This window comes from Ceratotherium simum, chromosome 19 (assembly GCF_057802395.1).
Source record: "Ceratotherium simum simum isolate JZ-2026a chromosome 19, ASM5780239v1, whole genome shotgun sequence".
In the NCBI taxonomy this organism is placed as follows: Eukaryota; Metazoa; Chordata; class Mammalia; order Perissodactyla; family Rhinocerotidae; genus Ceratotherium; species Ceratotherium simum.
Genome location: NC_141918.1, coordinates 24,063,958 through 24,085,252, shown reverse-complemented (window position 1 = coordinate 24,085,252; position 21,295 = coordinate 24,063,958). Strand labels below are relative to the sequence as shown.

Sequence of the window (21,295 nt, the reverse complement as noted above, 5' to 3'; positions counted from 1 at the left end):
TTTTCTCTACCGTCTGTCACCTGTACAATTCTTCTTCAACCAGCCCCTAAGCCAATTAAGATGCTTTATCCAGTGGAGTAACCAAAACCCACGTTCCTGAGCCGCTGGAAATTGGTTTTTTATATATGCTTAATAGATAGTGTTTTAAAAACCTTTGATTAATTTTTCAGATGGATACAGTAGCGTGAAAAGGTTTCTCTGGGGTCCATCCAAATTTTTCCCTCCTTTTATTGTGTAGCAACAGCCCAGTTTCTTCATCAGGATCAGTCACCCAGGCTACACTGTGGCCACATTTTACGTGTTCACCCATTAGCATGAAAGTCACAAGTGGTCATGTGGCTGTTTCAGCTTCCAAGTACATTTTTACATCCCTTGGATATTAAACCTCCAAACTAGCAGAGCTAGACTTATAGGGAAAGGAAACAAAAATTTTCCAAGTGGTTTATTAGCTATGATTGCGAAAGACATCCTCATACATTGACTACTTGGAACTGTATATTCATTCTGGCAGTGAGAGAAATATTATCATTTAATGATTACTAGTTTAGGGCATACACCTCATCCTACAAGATAGCACCCCAACCTTGCCAAAGTAATGTCTCTCAGCTGCCACTCTGAGTCATTAATCTACAAAGCCAGCTCTTTCTGGGTGATGAGGGACTGGTGCCTCCCACAGCCTCCACATTGCCTTAATCTTTCTCCATGAAGTGAGTTCCTCAGTCAGAAACATTATTGTATGGGATAGCATGATGATATATAAGGCATATAAAGTAATCCTTTTATTGAGGCTACTGGCAGAACCTGATGGTCAGGAAAAGAGAATCAAAATCCAAAGTAAGTGTCTATTCTAGACATCATCTCAAATAGATGTCCCCTCCATGAGAGAAAGGGTTGATATAATCTCCTTACCATCAGATAGCTATCTGTCCCATGGTTAAGGTACTTCATAATGGACCCAGGGTCGTTTGCACTGGCAGCATATTAGTCACTGAGCAGTGGCAATAGCTGGGTCTGCCTGAGGAAGGGAAAGTCTGTGTTTAGTCCATGCACGGTTTTCATCTCTTGCACCGTGGCACCACTTAGTACATGAACCCATTGCACAAAGTACTGGTGTCTGGGAAGGAGACTGCCAGATATCCTCAGAGGTGGTCATTTTGCCCACTTGACTATTAACAGCATTTTCCACACTGCTGTTAACTTTTTGGTAAACATGTTCATGGAATATAGGTAGTCTTTTATTCTGGGATCATTCTAAAAGTTCATCCATATAAAACGTTTGCCTTTCTTGCCATCTGTCCTCCAATAGCACTCTTACCAACCTCCTAACCATTTGACTGATGCACTAATTGCAGAACAAAGTGTGGGTCGTCAACTCACATTATCTCTACTTTGTAGTAAAGTAGCAGGGAAATACTTGACGTATCGCTTTTACACTTTTCCTTAGAGTCATCCCTGAAAGGGGCCAAAACACCACATCAGTGTACTTTATATGGTCCCGCCATCTTGTTCAAAGCCATTTGGAATTTGGAATTTTTTTTTCCTTAGTCAACTTGACATAAGAAATATCTCATGAGGCCTAGGTAGGTTGAAGTAGGGATAGTATGGCAGGAATAGGCACACACATGGAGTGCTCATGAATTACCTTCATCTTTCAGGTCCTTTCATTTCTACTAATGATGAGCTGCTGCTAGGCACACCCGAATATATAGCTAGTAGATCAGATAACATCCAATTCATGATCAGCAGCTTTAGTTGCAAGCTTACCTGGTATCACATAGTCAGGCATTCAGTCTTCTTTCTCTCCCCACCTCAAAAATATCCTTAAAAATAATAATCCTTGAACTTAAATCAATAGGCAGCTCTTACCAGAATTGTAAAGTATTCATTCATTTAACATATATTTATTGAATGTCTACAACTTACCAAGCACTGTGTTAGCCAACTAATCCCAATTTTCAAGGAGCTTTAGTGAAGAAGACAGAAATTTTTTAAAATATGTACGATTAAACAAATAAATTAATATCAAATTATGAAAACTGCTATGAGAGAAACCACTAAGAAATGAAATGAAATAAGGGGATGGGAGGCTTCTTCAAATAGAATGGTCAGGGAACACTTCTCTAAGGAAATGCCATTTAAGCTGAGAACCAAAGCATAAGAATGAGCTAGCTACACCAAAAGAGAAGATAACAGCCTTTCAGGTGCCATGGGAAGAGCGTGTTCAAGGAACTGAGAGAAGATCAGTTCAGCTGGAGCAGAATAAGCCAGGAGGAGAGTAGCACAAGTTAAGTTTGAGGGATAGGAAGAAGCCAGCTCACGCAAGGCCTTAGACCCGTGGTTAAGGAGTTTGGATTTTTATTCTGTGTACTATGGGAAGACAGTCATTGATTCATTTATTAAGCAGACATTTATTGAGCTCCTCTGTGAGTTAGGTAAAGTGTCTGCCCTTATGGAATTAACATTGTAGATAGATATAAGGGTATATGTCAAATTGTGATAATTCCTACGGAAAACAAAATAAGCAGAGTAAAGGGAATAGGGAGTGCTGTGGGTGGTAATGGAATATTGTACATTATTATAGATAGAAAGGTCCATCTGATGAGGGTACCTTTGAACAGAGAACTTAAAGGAAGCAAACCAAGCAGATATCTAAGGGAAGGGTATTCCTGGGCATTAAAAAGTTTTAAGCTAGACAAATTACATACTCCCATTTACATTTTAAGATCGCTTTTGCTGCTTAGTGAAAAATGGATTGAAGTGGAAATAAGCATGGAATTAATGATGGTAATGACCTACGGTGGTGACAATGGGAATTAAACAATATGTTTTGGACTAGATTCAGTAGGACTTTCTTATAGATGAGAAATGGAGGTTGAGAAAAAGAAAAGAATCAAGAATGAGTCCCAAGTTATTAACTCTAAACTTCTGGGTAAATAATGGTGTCATTTACTGAAATGAGGAGAGCTGAGAGTGTGGGATGGAGAGGAAGGAGAAGACGGATTTGAACTAAAAAAAAAAAAAAGTTATGTTTTGGACATGTTAATTCGTATGTCCAAGACTTTCAAGTGGAGATTATGAGGCAGTTAGATGTAAGTCTGTAAAACTCACAGAGGATATGAGATGAACACATGAACTTGGGAGCATCAGCATAGAAGCAGCCTCTAAACCCAGATGAGCATGAGACCCTCAGACGGAGAGTGGAGAACCAGAGGGAAGGCCTTGAGAGACTCTGTCATCGTGAGCTTAGTTAGAAAATGAGGAGCTGGCAAAGTGCACTGATCACTGAAAAGTGATGCCAGTGAGGAAAGACAGTGTCCTCAAATACTACAGAAGAGTGAGTTTCATGAAGGAAGGAGTGCTTGGCTACATCAAATGTTAATGGGAGTTGAGTGAGATGAGAGCAGAGAAATACCCATGGGATTTAGCACTTAGACGTCCCAGATGAACTTGGCAAGCAGAGTTGGTGACGTGTTGTGACCAGAAGCCAGTTTGGAATGAGTTGAGGAGTAAATGGGTGGGGGTGGAAGGAAATGGAAGCAAATAGGATATACAAATCCTTCTAGAAGCTTTGCTGTGTAATTTAATTGATGTTATAATTTAGCACCTAACAATTATGGTCTGTTGGCTTCTGCTAGATAGTCTGCAGTCTGGTCCCACATGCAAGGGTGAACGGTGCTAGGATCTAGAATCTGGATAGTTGCAAACCTGCACTAAAAGATAAAAGAGCAGAGGGAACACCCTTTCTTCTGAGTTTGCTGGTTAAAAGCTCAGAATACTGCCCTTATTTCATCACTCACACCTTGGATGAGATGCCATATCTGGGGTGGGAAAGCAGAACCATGGCTGAAGATTAGACTTTAGTCTTGCTTACATTCTCCTCTTCATCTCCTCTATGTATCTTGCCACTTAGCCACAGGGATACCCCTTTCTTCCTGCACACTGTTAAATAAGGTCACATAGCTAAAAGAAGAGCACATCAAAGAGAGTTAGCTACAGTCATGCGTCACTTAACGATGGGAATGCATTCTGAGAAATGCATCATTAGGCAAGTTTGTCATTGTGCAGACATCATAGAGTGTACTTACACAAACCCAAAAGGTATAGCCTACTACACCCCTAGGCTATATGGTACTGATCTTATGGGACCACCATTCTATATGCGGTCCATCGTTAGCCAAAATATCATTATGTGGTGCATGACTGTATTCTATTTTGTCCTTAGAAGTAGGAATGAATTAGACAGAATTATGCAAGACCCTATGCTCTAAAGTCTGCAGTAGACCAGAAGGTAAATGGGGGGAAAAGAATCTGAAGCAGGAGAAGGAATAGTTTTCTGACTGGAGCAAGATATGGAAGGAATCCAGATGGAGGTAACATGAAAATCAGAGGAGTATGGAAGATAAGAGTTCCTTGGAACAACAGTATAGTTAAACCTTGTTGATTCAAATTCATTGGGTAGAAGTTTTGTCTAAATCACATAGAGCATTATTAAAGATGTGCTAATTATAATTTACACAGTGCTTCAAAGTGAATTCATCAAAAACTGTGTAGCATGTGTGCACGAGAGGAGCACTTTCATGAAAAATAAGATTAGTGTTATTTTCACAAGCTTAATACTGAACGATGTTTTAGATGCTTGAAAACTTTATCATTTTAAGGTAAACATAACTCATTTAACCCCATTACAGGTAAAGCCTTAATAGACTTATGAAGATGAACTATAGTCTAGCTTTACTCAAAATCATCACAAGTTCAGATGTGGTGGAGTTTTTACTAATGACATTTTACTATAGTTTTCTTTGAGTCATTTGCATTTTCATTCAACATATATCTATTGCCTTCTTCCTATAGGTAAGAAGTTAGCATCAGGCTTTGAAGATGGACTTTGAGATTGTTGAAAATCAGAAATTAAATTGAGTTAATGCTGAGTAACCACGTCATTTTCAACTCGAAAGATGTGTTTTTTTAAATCAAACTAAAATAGATTTAGCTCATAATACAAAAGTCTCACCCCAAGTGCTTTCTATTTTGAACAGGCCTCAGACCTCTTAATAACTGATCAATAAAGAAACTATGAGGTTAAGAATATTAAATGTCAAAACAGACATTATCTACGTATTTGCTGAGCATCGGACATTTGAACTCAGTTGGGCCTCATGGAATATTTGTGTAATTAAGAGCAGCTATGAGATAGGAGGCTGTTCTGGTTTATTTTGCCTTAGTTGACATCATGCATGTCCTATTGAAGAGAGAGACAAAGCTCTTATTAGGCTTAATAATAATTGATATTTTTATAGAATGCTTTAGAGTTCACTGAAGGCTTATCTCATTTAATCATGAGTTCTGGGAGGGTTGTTCTTGTTATCCCAATTTTACAGATGCAAAAACTGAAACTTAGAAGAATTAAGTGATTGGCCCAATAGCACAAAGCAAGTAAGTAGAGCTTGGGAACTCAAAACCAGGCTGGCTGGCTCAAAGCTTGTGTTCCTTTACTCTGCCACACAGTCAGTGGAATCATTGACAGCACACTGATAGAGAAGATGGAATAGTCCAAGTGAAGAGATGTGTGAATTGACAGAGACAGAAATACAGGAAAGACAGAGAAAAGTCAGTAGCTAAATATCAAACACAAGCAACCAATAAGAGCTGTGCCATTTTCAATCATGAGAGGTGATATTTTAGTTTAGAAAAGAAGATAATTTTAGATATTCTTCATTTTTAGGTATAGGAGTAGAAGTACTCAAATAATAAGGAATAAATAGGTTTGCAAATCATCTGCATAGAGTTTCCCAGCTGTGTGAGACTAGTACATTACTCATTATTTCTAAACTCACTCTTTTTTTGGCATACGGTCTAAAACAATGAGTCCCAGCCTTAAGCCAAGTGAATGACATCATTACTTTAAGTAGTTATTTGAAGTAACCTTCTCGTTCAGGTGGTGATTAGAGGGTGGCATTGTGGTTGAGAGTATGGCTGGAGCCAGGCTTCCTGGGTTCAATACTGACTGTCCGTTACACACTGTGTGACCTTGGTGGGGTGTTTAACCCCTGAACCTCATTCCTTCGTCTGTGAATGGATAATAATAATCCTATCTTCACAGGATTGTTGTGAGGATTAAATGCATTAATACATTTAATGTACTTAGAACAGGCCTGGAGCACAGTTAAATGTTCAGTAAATGTTAACTGTTATTACTTTTATAGTATAGCAACGTTGAATAATACCTTATATAGACAGGTAGGTTCTTTTTGCTGAAAGCTCTGTGGTAAAATTGATCTTATTTTTATAATCTTCTGCTTGTGATCCCTCACAAATTTAATTCATATTAGTATAGTATTTGTTCATTTAAAATTATGCTACTTTAGAAAATTAATTTTATAGTGTCCATTTCATCAGCTTTCTCTTCATTTTAAACGTTTTTCAGTATATGGAAATGCTCTCCAAGTACTCGTTGGAACCTGAGCCCTCCAAAAATGGAAATAAGCATAAAGTGTATATTCAAAAAAAATGGGAAGAACTTACACTGGGATTTCCTGTCAAATAACATAGTGAATTAAATTAGAAACATTAATAAGGGAAAATCTTTAATATCTTACCATACAGCCTAGTTTTGATACTGCTGTCAAGAATCAGGCCAAGCTAAAAAGCAAACTTTGCAAATAGTATTGTGTTTATTTAGCAGACATAGCAAAGATTTATATGTTATTGCTTAGATTTCATTTATATATTTCACATATAATTGAATATTTAATCACATATAAATATATTAACAGTATGGTGAATTATTTTGAGGTATGGTTGTTTGGGATTTTAGAGGGGGCAGCAAGAAATTATGCTCTGATGAATACTGTTAAAGTTTGGAAACTTACTATCTTTAATTGATTTATTTTATTTTTTTCTTTCTTTCCTATTAGTTGATCAAGAGAATGTTCTAAAGTGTTTCTTTCATTTTCGTTTTTTCCCCTTTAGTCCATGGGGTTTACCATAGAGAAATGTATTTTAAGAAATTAACTCTTAGTAATTATGAGGACATGTTTTAACTTGATTTAACATCTGTACCAGATGTGATATATTTAATTATTTTTGTGAAAAAAGAAGTCTTTGTAACTTTCATTATTCTTCTGTATGGTGCATCTTTTATTGAGCATTTTAGACAATTGATAAGCATTATTCAGTGCCATATGGTCTGAGTCTGATGTGCTTTGAAAAGAGCACAGAGTTCTGATAATGAGGATTCTGTGAAAATGGGAAAACCAGCACAACAGATATGCTTTGAGAAAGTATGGGTTTTTAGCATCTTGAAACAATATATCACACTCAAAGGGACAGAATCGGGCTGCACAATCTGTTAGCTCATTCTTGTCCAATCTGGTCTCCTCCTTTCTTTTGGAGCCAGCATTGTCATCAACTCACTGAATTATATTCTGACTGGAATGTATTTCAGGCACAGAGTAATGTATCTACTTAAATGGAATCCTATCTTTCTACAAAAGCTTTTTGAGTATAATAAATTTAAAATATAAAAAAAAATTCTATTAAGTTAAAGTAAATGGTTCAACAGTTTACATATGTGCCTCCTCCCCCACCACCCTAGAAAAAGACCACTACTTAGAAGAACATAGGTCTGTTTTTCTTTTATTTATAATATTGAATAATTTTTTTGGTTAACTATCAATAGTCAGACATATTTCAAAGACTGTTTATTAGAAAGATACCTATACATTATAAGTGTTAGTTGAACAGAAATGAGCTGTGGAATTAAAACTTCTTCTATCAAAGTGTTTTAATTATTATGACTATTCTTTTTAAAATTCTATAGTAGCCTTTCTTAACAAGACGTAAGTTAAGCCTTAATGGCCTAAGGCCTCCATTGTATGTAATAAATGAACTTTTCTCCTACCATCCAGAATGGTATTAGCTCTCCTTGGAAAAATTAAGAGGATGGTAATTCAAATATTTTTTGTGGGGGTTAATTCTCTTACGGAACCTGGATTGAGAAAGGCGGCTCTGTAGTAGTCAAGATCACTGAACTTTTAACCTTTGATTTGAAAGTTACTGGGTGTGTAAATGAATTGGGTGTTACATTAGAGCTATATTACTTTATGTAAAGGATTAAATGTGACAAACTTTGTAAAGTGATAAGCATAATGCCTGACACATAAGAAATACTCAGTAAATAATATGTTATCGTGTTTTAAGCTTTCATTATCCTAAGTTCCTGAAAATTTTTGCTTGTATTATGATGTTTCAATCAAGATGAAACTTGTTTTTAAGTGCAGTAATAAAGATGTACATAATTTAATCAAAAATTTATATTTTCAAATTTAAACAAGCAGTCCTAGTAGTATTTTATGCTTAATGATTGAGTAACAATACTATAAATTTTGCTTTTTTATGATGTTCAAATAACTCACAATTCATGCACAGTAACCATGTAATAAATGAAGTTGTTTTTTGTGATTGTCCTCATGAGGATTTTAGGTCTTTGCCAGTTCGGATAGGCAAATAGTTCTCTTTAGTGCATTGATTTATGTGAAAGTGGGGGCAGGGGGAATGAGAAACAGCTAGCCTTCTCTGTTGTGAACAGACAGAATATTAATGCCTAACCAAACCTCAGGCCATAGGATTCTTTAGCTTTTGTATGGTAAATGGTACATTACTCTTTGGATATGATTGGCATTGCCATGGAACACTATAAGTTATACGAGTTATAAAAATAGACTGTTATTTAAGCTATGAAACTGAAAAAAAATCCCTGAAATTAATTGTCAGAGCAAGAATATCAGTGAATTAATATTAATAGTGTAAATTGAAGATATTTTATGCAGTGAACTATTGAACAAAAAAATGGATAATAGGCTGTCACTTGGGAATGGCTAACATAAAATTTATGAGACAAGACAAGCACCTCTCTTTATGGCATGCATTTGTACCAGTCAGCTTATTCAGTGCTAATTTTAAAGGTAAAGTGGATATGTGTTAATACATTTTCATACTCTTGCTTAACAGTTTATAAAGTAAAGAATGCAGGAATGTCAGGTGACCATACTGTGACTATGAAACAGAATGAACTGTTTATACATTGCATTCAGTTCAGGGAAAGTTGTCAAATACCATTTCTGATGTGTATGTCATTAAAATGTTACCTAGTCTATGCAATGCTTTTTATATTAATAAGTATTATAAAGCCAAACTTCATCTTCTTGATTTTTGAATTATTGGTATGAAACAATTGGTTCCCACATAAAAAAACTTAGAAAAATTTTCTGACCATTGCAAATAATATGAGTAAGAATGGAAGCAGTTGGAGGGCTTCATTATATGGATGTGTTTGTCTTGTGCATTTTTACTAAACTTCAGTAGCCAACTAAAGTTTCTCTAGATGGAGATTTTGTGAGCTACTTACTGGTTTATGCACTGCCAGGAGAGTTAGTGTATTGCAAGTATACGTGTGTACATTAGAGGTGATTAACAGTAGAAGGAAAAAAGGAAATGACATCTGAAGACAATGTCAGTTTTTCATACTTCTTTCTGAGTCTTCAGGCGTGTAATAATTATACAGGTACCTATTTCCAAGTTCCTCCTCCACTGTTGTTTGTTGGTAGAATATGGTAGTGAAGCTATAGATGCAACGAAAATATGTCCTTCTTTTAAATGCTCATATATTCTCAAACCACTTGATCTCTGCATTACTCGCCTCATGGAGTTGCCGAAAAAGAACCTGGTGTCATCCTCCACTTTAAGGACCAGTAGAGGTCTATTATTAAAGAGAAAGACATTGGGCTTTCTATTTAGTTCTTTACTAGGAGTAAGTTTTGTAAGAAAATAAGATTTGTTGCTGCTGGCCATAAAATCTGTGTTGCATTAAGTATTTTCCATGTAGAATGGAAAGTGATAGAATATTCAGAGATTATTTATAAAATATGAGTTTCAGAAACTGTTTAGACATATGAAAATTTAGGAAGCTAAACTGAAGCTGTAAGTGAAATCTGTTTTAAAATGCAAAAACTGGACTGTATAAGAATTCTGAATATAATAAAGTTAGCATTTAAAATAAGTGAGGTAAGGAATTATTTAACCAATACTGCTAAAATAATTGATTAATTAAGAAAAATAAACTTAGATTTCTGTCATACTTTCTATTACAAGATAAATTACATGTTAATTATTTAAATGTAAAAAATAAAACTATAACATACATTGAAGAAATAGTAACTAAGTATGTATTTGATCTCAAGATAGGAAAAGTTTTCTAAGCAACAAATACATAAGGGACCAATTTAAAAATTTAAGTCCATAAAGTTAAATAAATAAATAAGAGGCCAGCACGGTGGTGTAGCGGTTAAGTGCACGCGCTCTGCTGTGGTGGCCCGGGGTTCGGATCCCGGGCACACACCAACGCACTGATTGTCAAGCCATGCTGTGGCGGCATCCCATATAATGTGGAGGAAGATGGGCACGGATGTTAGCCCAGGGCCAGTCTTCCCAGGGCTGATCTTCCTCACAATAAATAAATAAATAAATCAAATGAAGTACAAATAAAAAACTGGATGGAAGTATTATAGCATATGATGGACAAAGGATGGGCATCCTTCATACCTAAAAAGCTATCACAAACCAATAAGAAAAAAGACTGTGACATCCACTTTGAAAAATGAGAAGATAATTTACAAAAATAATCGAGTAAATATGAAAAGTATTTAAATGGATAATTGATCAAATAAAGAGAAGTAAACAAAAATACACCAGTTTGATTTTTTAAATGAAGAAACTGAAGCTCAAATAAGTTGTGTGACATGTCCTGGGTCACTAAGTTCCCACTAAGTGGGAAAGCCTAAATTTTAATGATTTCTATCTATCTGGTGGGATTATGACTGATTTTTTTCACTAGTTTTTGTTCATATTTTCTAAAGTTTTAGCACTGAGCCAAAAAGAACTCTTTTCTATAACAAGAGACAAACAGAAACATTGAAACGTTTTAGGCAACATTGCATCCGTTTAAATAGTTGTTACTCATTAAGGGGATATTCCATTTATTCACAGATTTTTTTTCCTTGATGTATAAAAATAAGATGGATAACATTTAAACTTTAATTTGTTTAAACTATACATTCTCACTAAGTAGTTGTTCTTTTCAGTTAACTGTAATCATAACTGTAGATAGGGCTTATATTTTTATGCCTATATAATATAAAAAGCAAAAAACAAAATTAAATAGTCTTAAAATGAAAATTTTAAAGCTAATGCACTTACATCTTGTGATTGTGTTTTTCTTTGCAGATGGAGAACATCATTGGAACGCTAAGAGATTCCAACCTGAAGCTGACACTTGCTTTCGGCATAGGAATGCATCATGCTGGTCTACATGAGAGAGACCGAAAAACAGTAGAGGAACTATTTGTAAACTGTAAAGTTCAGGTACTTTTTTTTCCACTAATAGGTATTTAAATGTAACTTAAAAGCTTTGTTTTAGTTAGATGTAAGATATTATCTTTTATTTTTTAGGTTCTTATTGCTACAAGTACATTAGCCTGGGGTGTAAACTTTCCAGCTCATTTAGTAATTATTAAGGGAACAGAATATTATGATGGAAAAACAAGACGTTATGTGGATTTTCCCATTACAGGTAATTTTTAAAATTTACAGATACATTAAGCTTCTATTTTAGCCTTAATAATTCTAATTCACGTGATTTAAATTTTAGAGACTTGGTCACATTTAAACATATAATGAACAAATTTTAAGTTTTTGTTTCTAGTGCAAATATTCAAAGTACTGAGCTGGTTTTTTTACTTTTACTTACCCAGTTTGGTGATAAATCTCAAAAGCATAACTAATGGTTTAAAATTCGTAAATAGATAAAAGTACTGATTACTAGCTACTAGTGACTTAATAAATTATAGTGAAACATTATAATGTTTAATTTTAAATCTGTTTCACTAGAAGTGATACTTCCTTGGGTCTTCTAGAACAAATTACTTGTTGCTACAATTTGTACATGAACGTTCTATTCACATACTTTAAAATTTGATAAAAGCGTTTTCAGTGGGTTCTGGAAAGGGAAATATACTCAGGGTGTATTTCCACTCAATGAATACATGTAAAAACTGTATCATTTCTAAATCATTACTTACCTCAGAGATTCCTGTGGTATAAAGAAAGAAATTTTATACCATGTGTGAGAGGTGGACGGGGCCTCGATGGACCCATTATTCATGGGGGAAAATAATCAAATGAATCTGCTGAAGAGATTTTCCTATGTTTGTTTTCTTTTTCGTGTTTAATTAAAATAGTAATAACTCTTAAACAGCATTTTTAAGCATTTAACTAAAGGAACCTTTCATGTTTCTTACTTTTACGAACCGTAGGAGAGACCCTTTTGAGGACTCAATTTTCTATCATAGTGAATTGATTAATTATTAGGGAACTCAATCATAGGCATCAGAGATAGCACACATGCTCTTAAAATATTCTCTTTCCTTTGTTGTTTTGTTGTCTTGTTGAAACATATCTCAATCAGTAAATATACATTATGCTATATGCCATATTGCAGAATACCTCTTGTTCTCTTTTTTATAGACGTACTCCAGATGATGGGGCGTGCTGGGAGGCCTCAGTTTGATGACCAAGGCAAAGCTGTAATTCTGGTTCATGATATAAAGAAAGACTTCTACAAAAAATTTCTTTATGAACCTTTCCCAGTAGAATCAAGGTAAATTTTGCTATAAATTAATTTAAATGGATTCATGTCATAGCAAGTTAATATTTATGTGATTACATTTTATTAGATAAAAATCAGTAAAACTTCGAATTCAAAAGAATTATTTGAAGTGAAACTAAGTATAATTATTGCTCTAAGACAAAATTCAATTATAATTTTCATTGAAAAAAAACAAAACTGGGGCCAGCCCGGTGGTGTAGCGGTTAAGTTCGTGCTCAGCTTTGGCGGCCTGGGGTTCTTGGGTTCGCATCCTGGGCGCGGACCGACACACTGCTCGTCAAGCCATGCTGTGGTGGCGTCCCATCTAAAGTAGAGGAAGACGGGCACGGATGTTAGCCCAGGGCCAGTCTTTCTCAGCAAGAGGAGGATTGGCATCAGCTGTTAGCTCAGGGCTAATCTTCCTCACAAAGAAAACCTTCTGTAAAAGAAGCAGTGTAGTGCACTGTTCAGTCGCATGGACTCTGGAGCCAGACAACCTGGGTTCATATCTGAGCTCCACCATTTACTTGTTTGATCTTGAGCAAGTTATTTAATTCCTCAGTGCACCTACCTGTAAAATGGAGATGATAGCAATATTAGCTACCTCATAGGGTACTTATAATGATTAAATGTATAGTGCCTGGGGCTGGCCCTATGGCCTAGTGGTTAAGTTCAGTGCACCCTGGTTCAGCAGCCTGGGTTTGGTTCCCAGGTGCGGACCTCCATCACTCATCAGCGGCCATGCTGTGGCGGTGACCCACATACAAAATGGAGGAGGATTGCCACTGATGTTAGCTGAGGGCGAATCTTCCTCGAGCAAAAAGAGGAAGATTGGCAACAGATGTTAGCTCAGGGAGTATCTTTCTCAGCCACAGAAAAATATATAGTGCCTAGAACAGTGTCTACCACATAGTAAGCATTTAAAAAAGTATTAGTTTGATGTGTGTTTTTATAGTATAGTTAATAAATATCTAAAATAAAGGAACTTGTGATGAATAATTCAGGCTAGTGGCCTATTTCAGAATAATCACATACTTCTTTTTGGCCCAGTAACTACTACCCCTTTGACAAAAGTCTTCCCTCATTTTCTCAGCTGAAAATAGTCTCTCTCCTCAGATTTATGTATTTTTCACTTACAACACTTGCTACCTTTTGTCAGTCTTTTTGAATATACTGTATCCTAACTGCAGAGGACAAAACATGTTTCTAATTTATAGTGTAAATAGTTATTGGATTTTTTATTCTCTCATAAGTACTACTATTTTTTTTTTCCATTCTACTTCCTTTTTTGGGGGGGGCTGGGAAAGAGTCGCCCTGAGCAAACATCTGTCGCCAATCTTCTCTTTTTTTTTTCTTTTTCCTCCCCAAAGCCCAAGTACACAGTTGTATATTCTAGTTGTAGGTCCTTCTAGTTCTTCTATGTGAGCCACTGCCACAGCATGGCTACTGACAGACGAGTGGTGTGGGTCCACACTGGGGAACCAAATCTGGCCGCCAAAGCTGAGCGCACCAAATTTTAACCACTAGGCCCTCAGGGCTGGCTCACTGATTTTTTTTAATTTGAAAAATATAAAAACATTAAATGTTGTGGGATATAGCTAACACTGTGCTAAAAAACATTTATGATGATTAATAGATATATTTAAAAAGAAAGAGTGAAAAATCAATGATCTAAGTAGCCATCTCAAGAATTTGGAGCAAAATTAGCAAATTGAACTCCAGGAAAGATAAGAGAATTAATGGATTGAAATCAAACAAACATTAGAAAAAAAATCAACAAAGCCAAAAAGTTGGTTCTTTGAAAAGAAGAATAAAATCAATAAACCTTTAAGTCTGACCAAGAAAAAAAGAAAGAAGGAACAAAATATTAGGAGTGAAAAGATATTACAGATGTTAAAAAGATAATAAGATATGAAAAACTTTATGCAAATAATTTTTAAAATTTAGATCAAATGGTAAAATTCAAAAAAATACTTACTAAAACTGACACAAAAGGAGATAGAAAATCTAAGTTGTCTCTTATCTATCAAAGTAATTGAATCTGAAATTTAAAATCTTTCCACAAAGAAATCTTCCAACCCAGATGCTTCACTAGTGAATTCATAACATTTAAGGGAGAAATGACATCAGTCTTACATGAACTCTTCCTAATAGTAGAAAAGATAGGAATATTTGCCAAATTGTTTTATGAGACTAGAGAACCTTGATAACAAAACCTGATAAGAAATTTACAAGAAAAGAACATAACAAACCTGTGTCTCATGAATATAGATGTAGAAATCATAAATAAAACATTAGTAAATCAAATCCAGCATGTATAAAAAGACAATATATTACAACTAGGTGTAGTTTATTCCATAAATGCAAAGATGATTTATTATTTGAAAATAAATGAATATAATTCACCACATTAGCAGGAAAAAATGAGAAAAATCATACGATTATCTCATAAATGTAAAAAAAAAAGGCATTTGATAAAATTCCACACCCATTCATAATAAAAACTCTTAGCAAACAAGAATATAAGGAAATATACTTAGTCAGATAAAGAGTATTTACAAAAAAATCTACTGTAAACATCATTCACAAATTAATGATGAATTATCACAACCTTTCCCTTTGAGATAGGGAATGATATAGGGATGTCCTTACCACTTCCAGAAAGCATTGTGCTAGAGGCCCAAGCCACTACAATATGGTAAGAAAAAGAAAGAAAAGTCAGAATATCCTTTTGAGCAAGGATAGTGACTAAAAAGCACAAAAGGATGGCTTCTGGGGCACTGGTAATGCTTGATTTTGGTGTTGGTTACACAGGTGTGTTCTCATTGTGAAAATTATTTAAGTTGTACATGTCTAATTTATGTAATTTCCTCTATGTATACTTCATAAAAAGTTAACTAAAATTTTTAATTACTAAAATTTTTAATTTTGTACCTTGATATGACTATTATTAATACGTTACAGAGTAGTCCATAGTTTATACATTAACTTCTCTATTAATGAGCATTTAGACAGTTTCCAATTTTCTCCTCTTACATATAATGTTGCAATGAACTATTTTGCTTCCCTATCTGACACATAAGTGTTTCTCCAGCAGGTGATAATGAAAGTGAAATTACTGTGTCATAGTGATTGTTTAAATAGATATTGCCAAATTGCCCTCCAATTGACTGTACACGTTTATACTATGCCACTGGTGATTGAGAATAATATAGAAATTTGGTTTTTTTGTTTCAACTTATTATAGCCATTTTCTTAATCCTTTGCAAAAACTATTTTTAATATCTCCATATCATTCTGTGTATCATCATTTATTTAGCCTTTCCTTTCGTGGATATAGCTTCCCTTCTTTTTGTGATTTACATAAGAAACTAAAATGAACATTTTGTTATGCCAGTCTTTCAACACATCCAGTCATCTTTGTATACTCCACGACACCTTGTACAATTATATCTTCTACGACTAGAAACTTAATATTTACTGAATGAATGAATGTCTTTGCTCTGTCATAACTATCATCCCTTTCTTGCCAACTCTCTTTTCATCTGCCTTGGTATTATTCCATACTTAACTCCAATATCTCATACGTGTACTTTTTCCTGCTCCCCAAGGTGTATCTTCTGTTATCTGCTGTTACCTTGGCTCTCATCTTCTCTCCTGAAACATACTAGCTCCCTTTCTGTCAGCCTGTCTTTATTTCCATCTAGCAATTCATTTCTCCAAAATTATATACAAAATATACAAATTATACAAAACATATTTGTTTTATATCTTGGGATGTAAAATCTGAATCTTGATTATGTGAGCTAAAGTGTGTTTAATTCAGAGTTCATGTATGTTTCCCATGTCTTGTTCACCGTATAGCTTATTGGGAGTGCTCTCTGACCATTTAAACGCAGAGATTGCTGGTGGTACAATAACATCTAAGCAAGATGCAATGGATTATATCACCTGGACTTACTTTTTCCGACGTCTTATCATGAACCCCAGGTAAGCACAGGACAACTATTTATCTTTCAAAAGTCAGAACTTTGGACATTCTAGGTATATGCATTTGCCCAGAGAATCAGATGATGTATATATGATGATGTATATGTGATCACAATATAATATGACATTGGAAAATAATTGTGTGTGTTTGTTACTTTGCTTATTTTAATTAACAGAATATACTTGAGGAGTTTGGTCTATAGTTAGGCAGACAAGACACTCAAAAGTCACCAGGAAATATGATAAATTACATGATAGTGACTGACTTGGGTACAGTTGGAATTCAGAGGAGAGTGAAGTCTTGTGAAGTTGTAAGGGGAAGAATTTGTAAAGCACTTGTAAGAGTTAATAAGAACGCTGCAAGAGGAAATAAAATTGGGGGAGTTGTGATGGAGTATCTTTTACTCCAGGCATATGAGTTAGCTTCTCATTCAGCACCTGTTTGTCAGGTGTTATACTAGACACTGAGGCATAAAGAGGAGTGTACATCATCCCCTGTCTTCAAAGGATGATCCTTTAACATGGGAAAAAGACATATAAATCATTACAGTGTGAATCATAAGTGCTCTAATAGAACCATATTTAAGCCTGTGAGAGTGAGAGCTTCACAGAAGAGATGATACTTCAGCCAGATCTTGAACCTGGAACAGGAGTAGAAAAGGTGGAAGGCCCAAAAATACTACATGGGCAAAGGCCCTCAGGGCTTGAAAGAGTGTCTAAAGAAGGCTGAGAAGTTTGATGTAGCCAGAGCTTCACGAGCGTGGAGACAAGAAGATTGTCTTGACCAGAAAGTGGGCCAAGCACCAGAGAGTAAAAGGCCTGTATGCCATGCTAAAGTAGTTTGCATCTGATCCTCTTGGCTGTGGTGAGCCGTTAGAAGTTTCTAAACATAGTTTTAACATCATCAAATTAGGTTTTGTTTTGTTTCAATACTTATGGCACTATGGTAGGGAATGAACTGGAATGGGGAGACATTTACAAGAAGAGCAGTTAGGAAGCTGTTTAATAATAGGGGAAAGATAAATAGGACCTAAACAGATGCAGAGGGAACGGAAGGAGGGCCAAAGTTAGGAGACATTCCTGATATAAGAAAGAGGAAATTTAAACAATTGTAAAGTCTTAAACAGAGACATCATGATGAAAATGTTATTACTAAATCTTGCCTGTTGGTACCTTAAGAAATTTGTTTATTTTCAGCCAGCATTTCCACTTCCATAGATAGGAGTTTGAGAATGTGGTGCCGTTTTGCTCAGTTTCCTCAACTGTTAGGACCTCTGGATTAGGTACAAAATATCATTTGGGAACATGACTACAGAATTGGTGAGATAGCCATCCAGCACTGCAAGTGTATCATAGTAAATAGATCACAGGATTAGAATTGTGGAGTCGTATACTGAGATAGACTTTACACGCACTCTAGTCCAAATTGTTGTTTGATATTGAAGAAATGAAGACTGGAAACTTAAAGTGACTTTCCCTGGATCCCATAACTACTTTGTGATAAAGCCAGGACTTAAAAACCTAAGTTTTCTGACTCACAACTCTTTATTTTTTTAGAAGGAGGGGAGGCTTGGTGTGTAACTGTTGATATATTCATTTTTCATATATCAGTAGAATAGAGACAATGTGGTGGAAAGAGCTTTGAACTTGGAATCAGAACACTGATTCTTGTTTCAGCTTTTACTAACTGTGTGACCTTGAGTCATTTCACCTCTCTCGGCTTCCCTTTCTTCATCTGGGAAGTGAGTAATAGTCTGCCTCCCTCACAGGGCCATACTGAGAATCAAATACGTGCATTAAAGTCTTTCTAAGCTCTTTATTAATTATGAAGAACATAACTAATGTTGATTAGTGAACTGCTATTCCTGTACTCCCTTCTGCTTGCTTTACTGGTCTGTATCATCCTAAAGAGTCTAATTTGGAGACTGAGAACCTAATCATTTCTCTCAGCTTGTCTGATTAGCAAACAAGGGAATAATTCACTGAGGCAGATTGAATTCTTTAGCAAATTATATTTCCTACTGAATCCACAGATACACTGGACTTTGTATGTACATCTCCTTTTCTTAAATTTAAAAAAAAAGTAACTTTTTATTTTGAAACAATTCAAAACTTTAAAAAAATTGCAAAAATAGTACAAACAGGCACTGTATATCCTTCACCAAGCTTCCTCAAGTGTTAACGTCTTACATGACCATAGTACAATTATCCAAACCAGGAAATGAACATTTATGTAACACTATGTAACTTTATTCAAATTTCATCAATTGTCCCACCAATGTCCTTTTTCTGTCCAATATCCAATTTAGTATCCTGCATTGCATTTAGTTATCCTTTCTCTTTAGTTTACTCCAATCTGTGACATTTCCTCAGTGTTTATCTATCATAACCTTGACATTTGAGAAGAATATTGGGCAGTTATTTTATAGAATGTCCTTCAATTTGGGTTCCACTAAAGGTTCCTCTTCCCTAAGTTTAAGTTCTGCCCTTTTTGGCAAGAATACCATAGAAGTGATGTCGTGCTCCTCTCAATGCGTAATATTAAGAAGTTCTCCTCTAGAGATCCCTTCTATATTTAAAATATCACCTATATATGAAAGACCCCAAAATATATTACTCCAATCCGCTCTCTATCAAGTTACAGTCTCATTCTCCACCTGCCTTCTGAATGTTGCCACATGAACTTCCCACCATCATTTCAAGCTCAACATGTCTAAAACTGAATTAATCATATAGCAATATCTTCCTCTAATTGTTCTTACTTTTGTTAATGTTATCACTCTGCATCTATTTATTTTGACCTCAAACCTCAAATTTGCATTTTAATTTTTCTTTTCCCTTGCTTCCTTAGTTCTCCAACAGCTTAACCTGCTTTTAGTCTATCCTCAATCTAGCCTAATTTGCAAACTGTCAGATAGTATTAATCAGAAATTAGATGTATTATGTTGGATGTGGGAGCTGGATAAAGTTCAGTTAGTAGACATAGAATGCATTAAGTCTTTACATTCAGGTAATGAGTAGGAGATTGTCTAGGGTTTACATTTTTTCAACCATGTGAGATGAGCCAAAAGCACGGTTGGAGATGCTAGTCGGAAAAGGGGTCCCACTGAGAGGGAACTAGAGTAGGCATCACTCCCTGTTGCTCTGGTTAAAAACTACCTTCTATTTAATAATAATATGGTGAGAAAATCCACATGAACTATAATAAACAGTATTAATTAGGGGCAGAAGAAGCAGCTTAAGGAAGTTAGCACAGTGGAAAAAGATGAAATCTTGAGGGGATGTACTTGGGTTATAACTTACAGAAATTATCCTCAGCCTCTGAGCCAGGGGACTTCTTGGATATTGACAGCTTAGGGTATCTCCTGCTCTTGTGATTGTAGTTCATGTACATACGCGAGTATGAGTATTCCTTAGTATTCCTCACATTGTGTCACTTACTTTATCTGATGGCTATCTTTGCTAGGAAATTCTGGGACTAGGGATCAAAGGACACATCATCTTGATCCATTGGCTTAGGGCACTTAGTAGTTGTGGCAGCTGTTTTTCCTGCTCTCTGGTTGCCCCAAATGAGAACTGGGTATCCCCCTACCACCACCAAAGGGGCTAGGATAGATCAAAGGAGACCTTAATCCACACCACCTCTAGGTGAGAGGTTCCTCTCATTTTCGTGCATTTGCCATCACTCTTCTTCCTGCCTGCAGTGCCCTCCCCAGCCCTTATAGCCAGCTAAGCTCTAACAGTCTTAAAAGTCCAGTCATATATTGATAAATGCACTTCAGTTAATTTTCAGGAGGTGGTGGTTTATCTACTCTTGACCATCCATATCAAGTGTGCTAGTTCCTTTAGTATCCACTTTTATGTATTTTGAGATAGCTGGCTAGGTTAAGACTAAGAGTGTCATTATTACTCTGAAGTAGAAACCTATGCCCAAGCTGTTGCCATGTGAATTAATCAGTCCAGAATAGGTATAGCAATATTTTTAAAAAAAAAAAAGAGCTACGATGGCATTTTTCACAGAAATAGAACAATCCTAAAATTTGTATGGAACCACAAAAGACCCTGAATAGCCAAAGCAATCTTGAGAAAGAAGAACAAAGCTGGAGGCAACACACTTCCTGACTTCAAACTGTATTGCAATGCTGTAGTAATCAAAACAGTATGGTAGTGGCATAACAACAGACACCTAGATCGATGGAACAGAATAGAGTCCAGAGATAAGCCCACGAGTATATGGTCAATTAATTTACGACAGAGGAGCCAACAAGATACAATGGGGAAAAGACAATCTCTTCAATAAACGGTGTTGGGAAAACTGGACAGCCACATGCAAAAGAATGAAACTGCACCACTATCTTACACCATACGCAAAAATCTACTCAAAGTGGATCTGAAGGTAAGACCTGAAACCGTAAAAGACCTAGAAGAAAACATAGACAGTAAGCTCATTTATATCAATCTTGGCAATGAATTTTTGGACTTGACACCAAAAGCAAAGGCAACTAAAGCAACAATAAACAAGTGGGACTACATCTAACTAAAAAGCTTCCGTACAGCAAAAGAAACCATCAACAAAATGAAAAGGCAACCTATGGATGGGAGAAT

At 35.6% G+C, this 21,295-nt stretch overlaps 1 protein-coding gene across 2 annotated transcripts in view; it reads left to right on the top strand.

The window, feature by feature from the left end:
- The window catches only part of ASCC3 (activating signal cointegrator 1 complex subunit 3), a 344,123-nt gene that overhangs the window by 241,539 nt on the left and 81,289 nt on the right, over positions 1-21,295 (top strand). For both annotated transcript variants that reach the window (XM_004422154.3, XM_087443924.1), the window contains exons 31-34: positions 11,281-11,418; positions 11,506-11,626; positions 12,580-12,712; positions 16,565-16,690. In XM_004422154.3, coding sequence (XP_004422211.2) covers positions 11,281-11,418; positions 11,506-11,626; positions 12,580-12,712; positions 16,565-16,690 — 518 coding nt within the window. The remainder of the gene's footprint in view (positions 1-11,280; positions 11,419-11,505; positions 11,627-12,579; positions 12,713-16,564; positions 16,691-21,295) is intronic.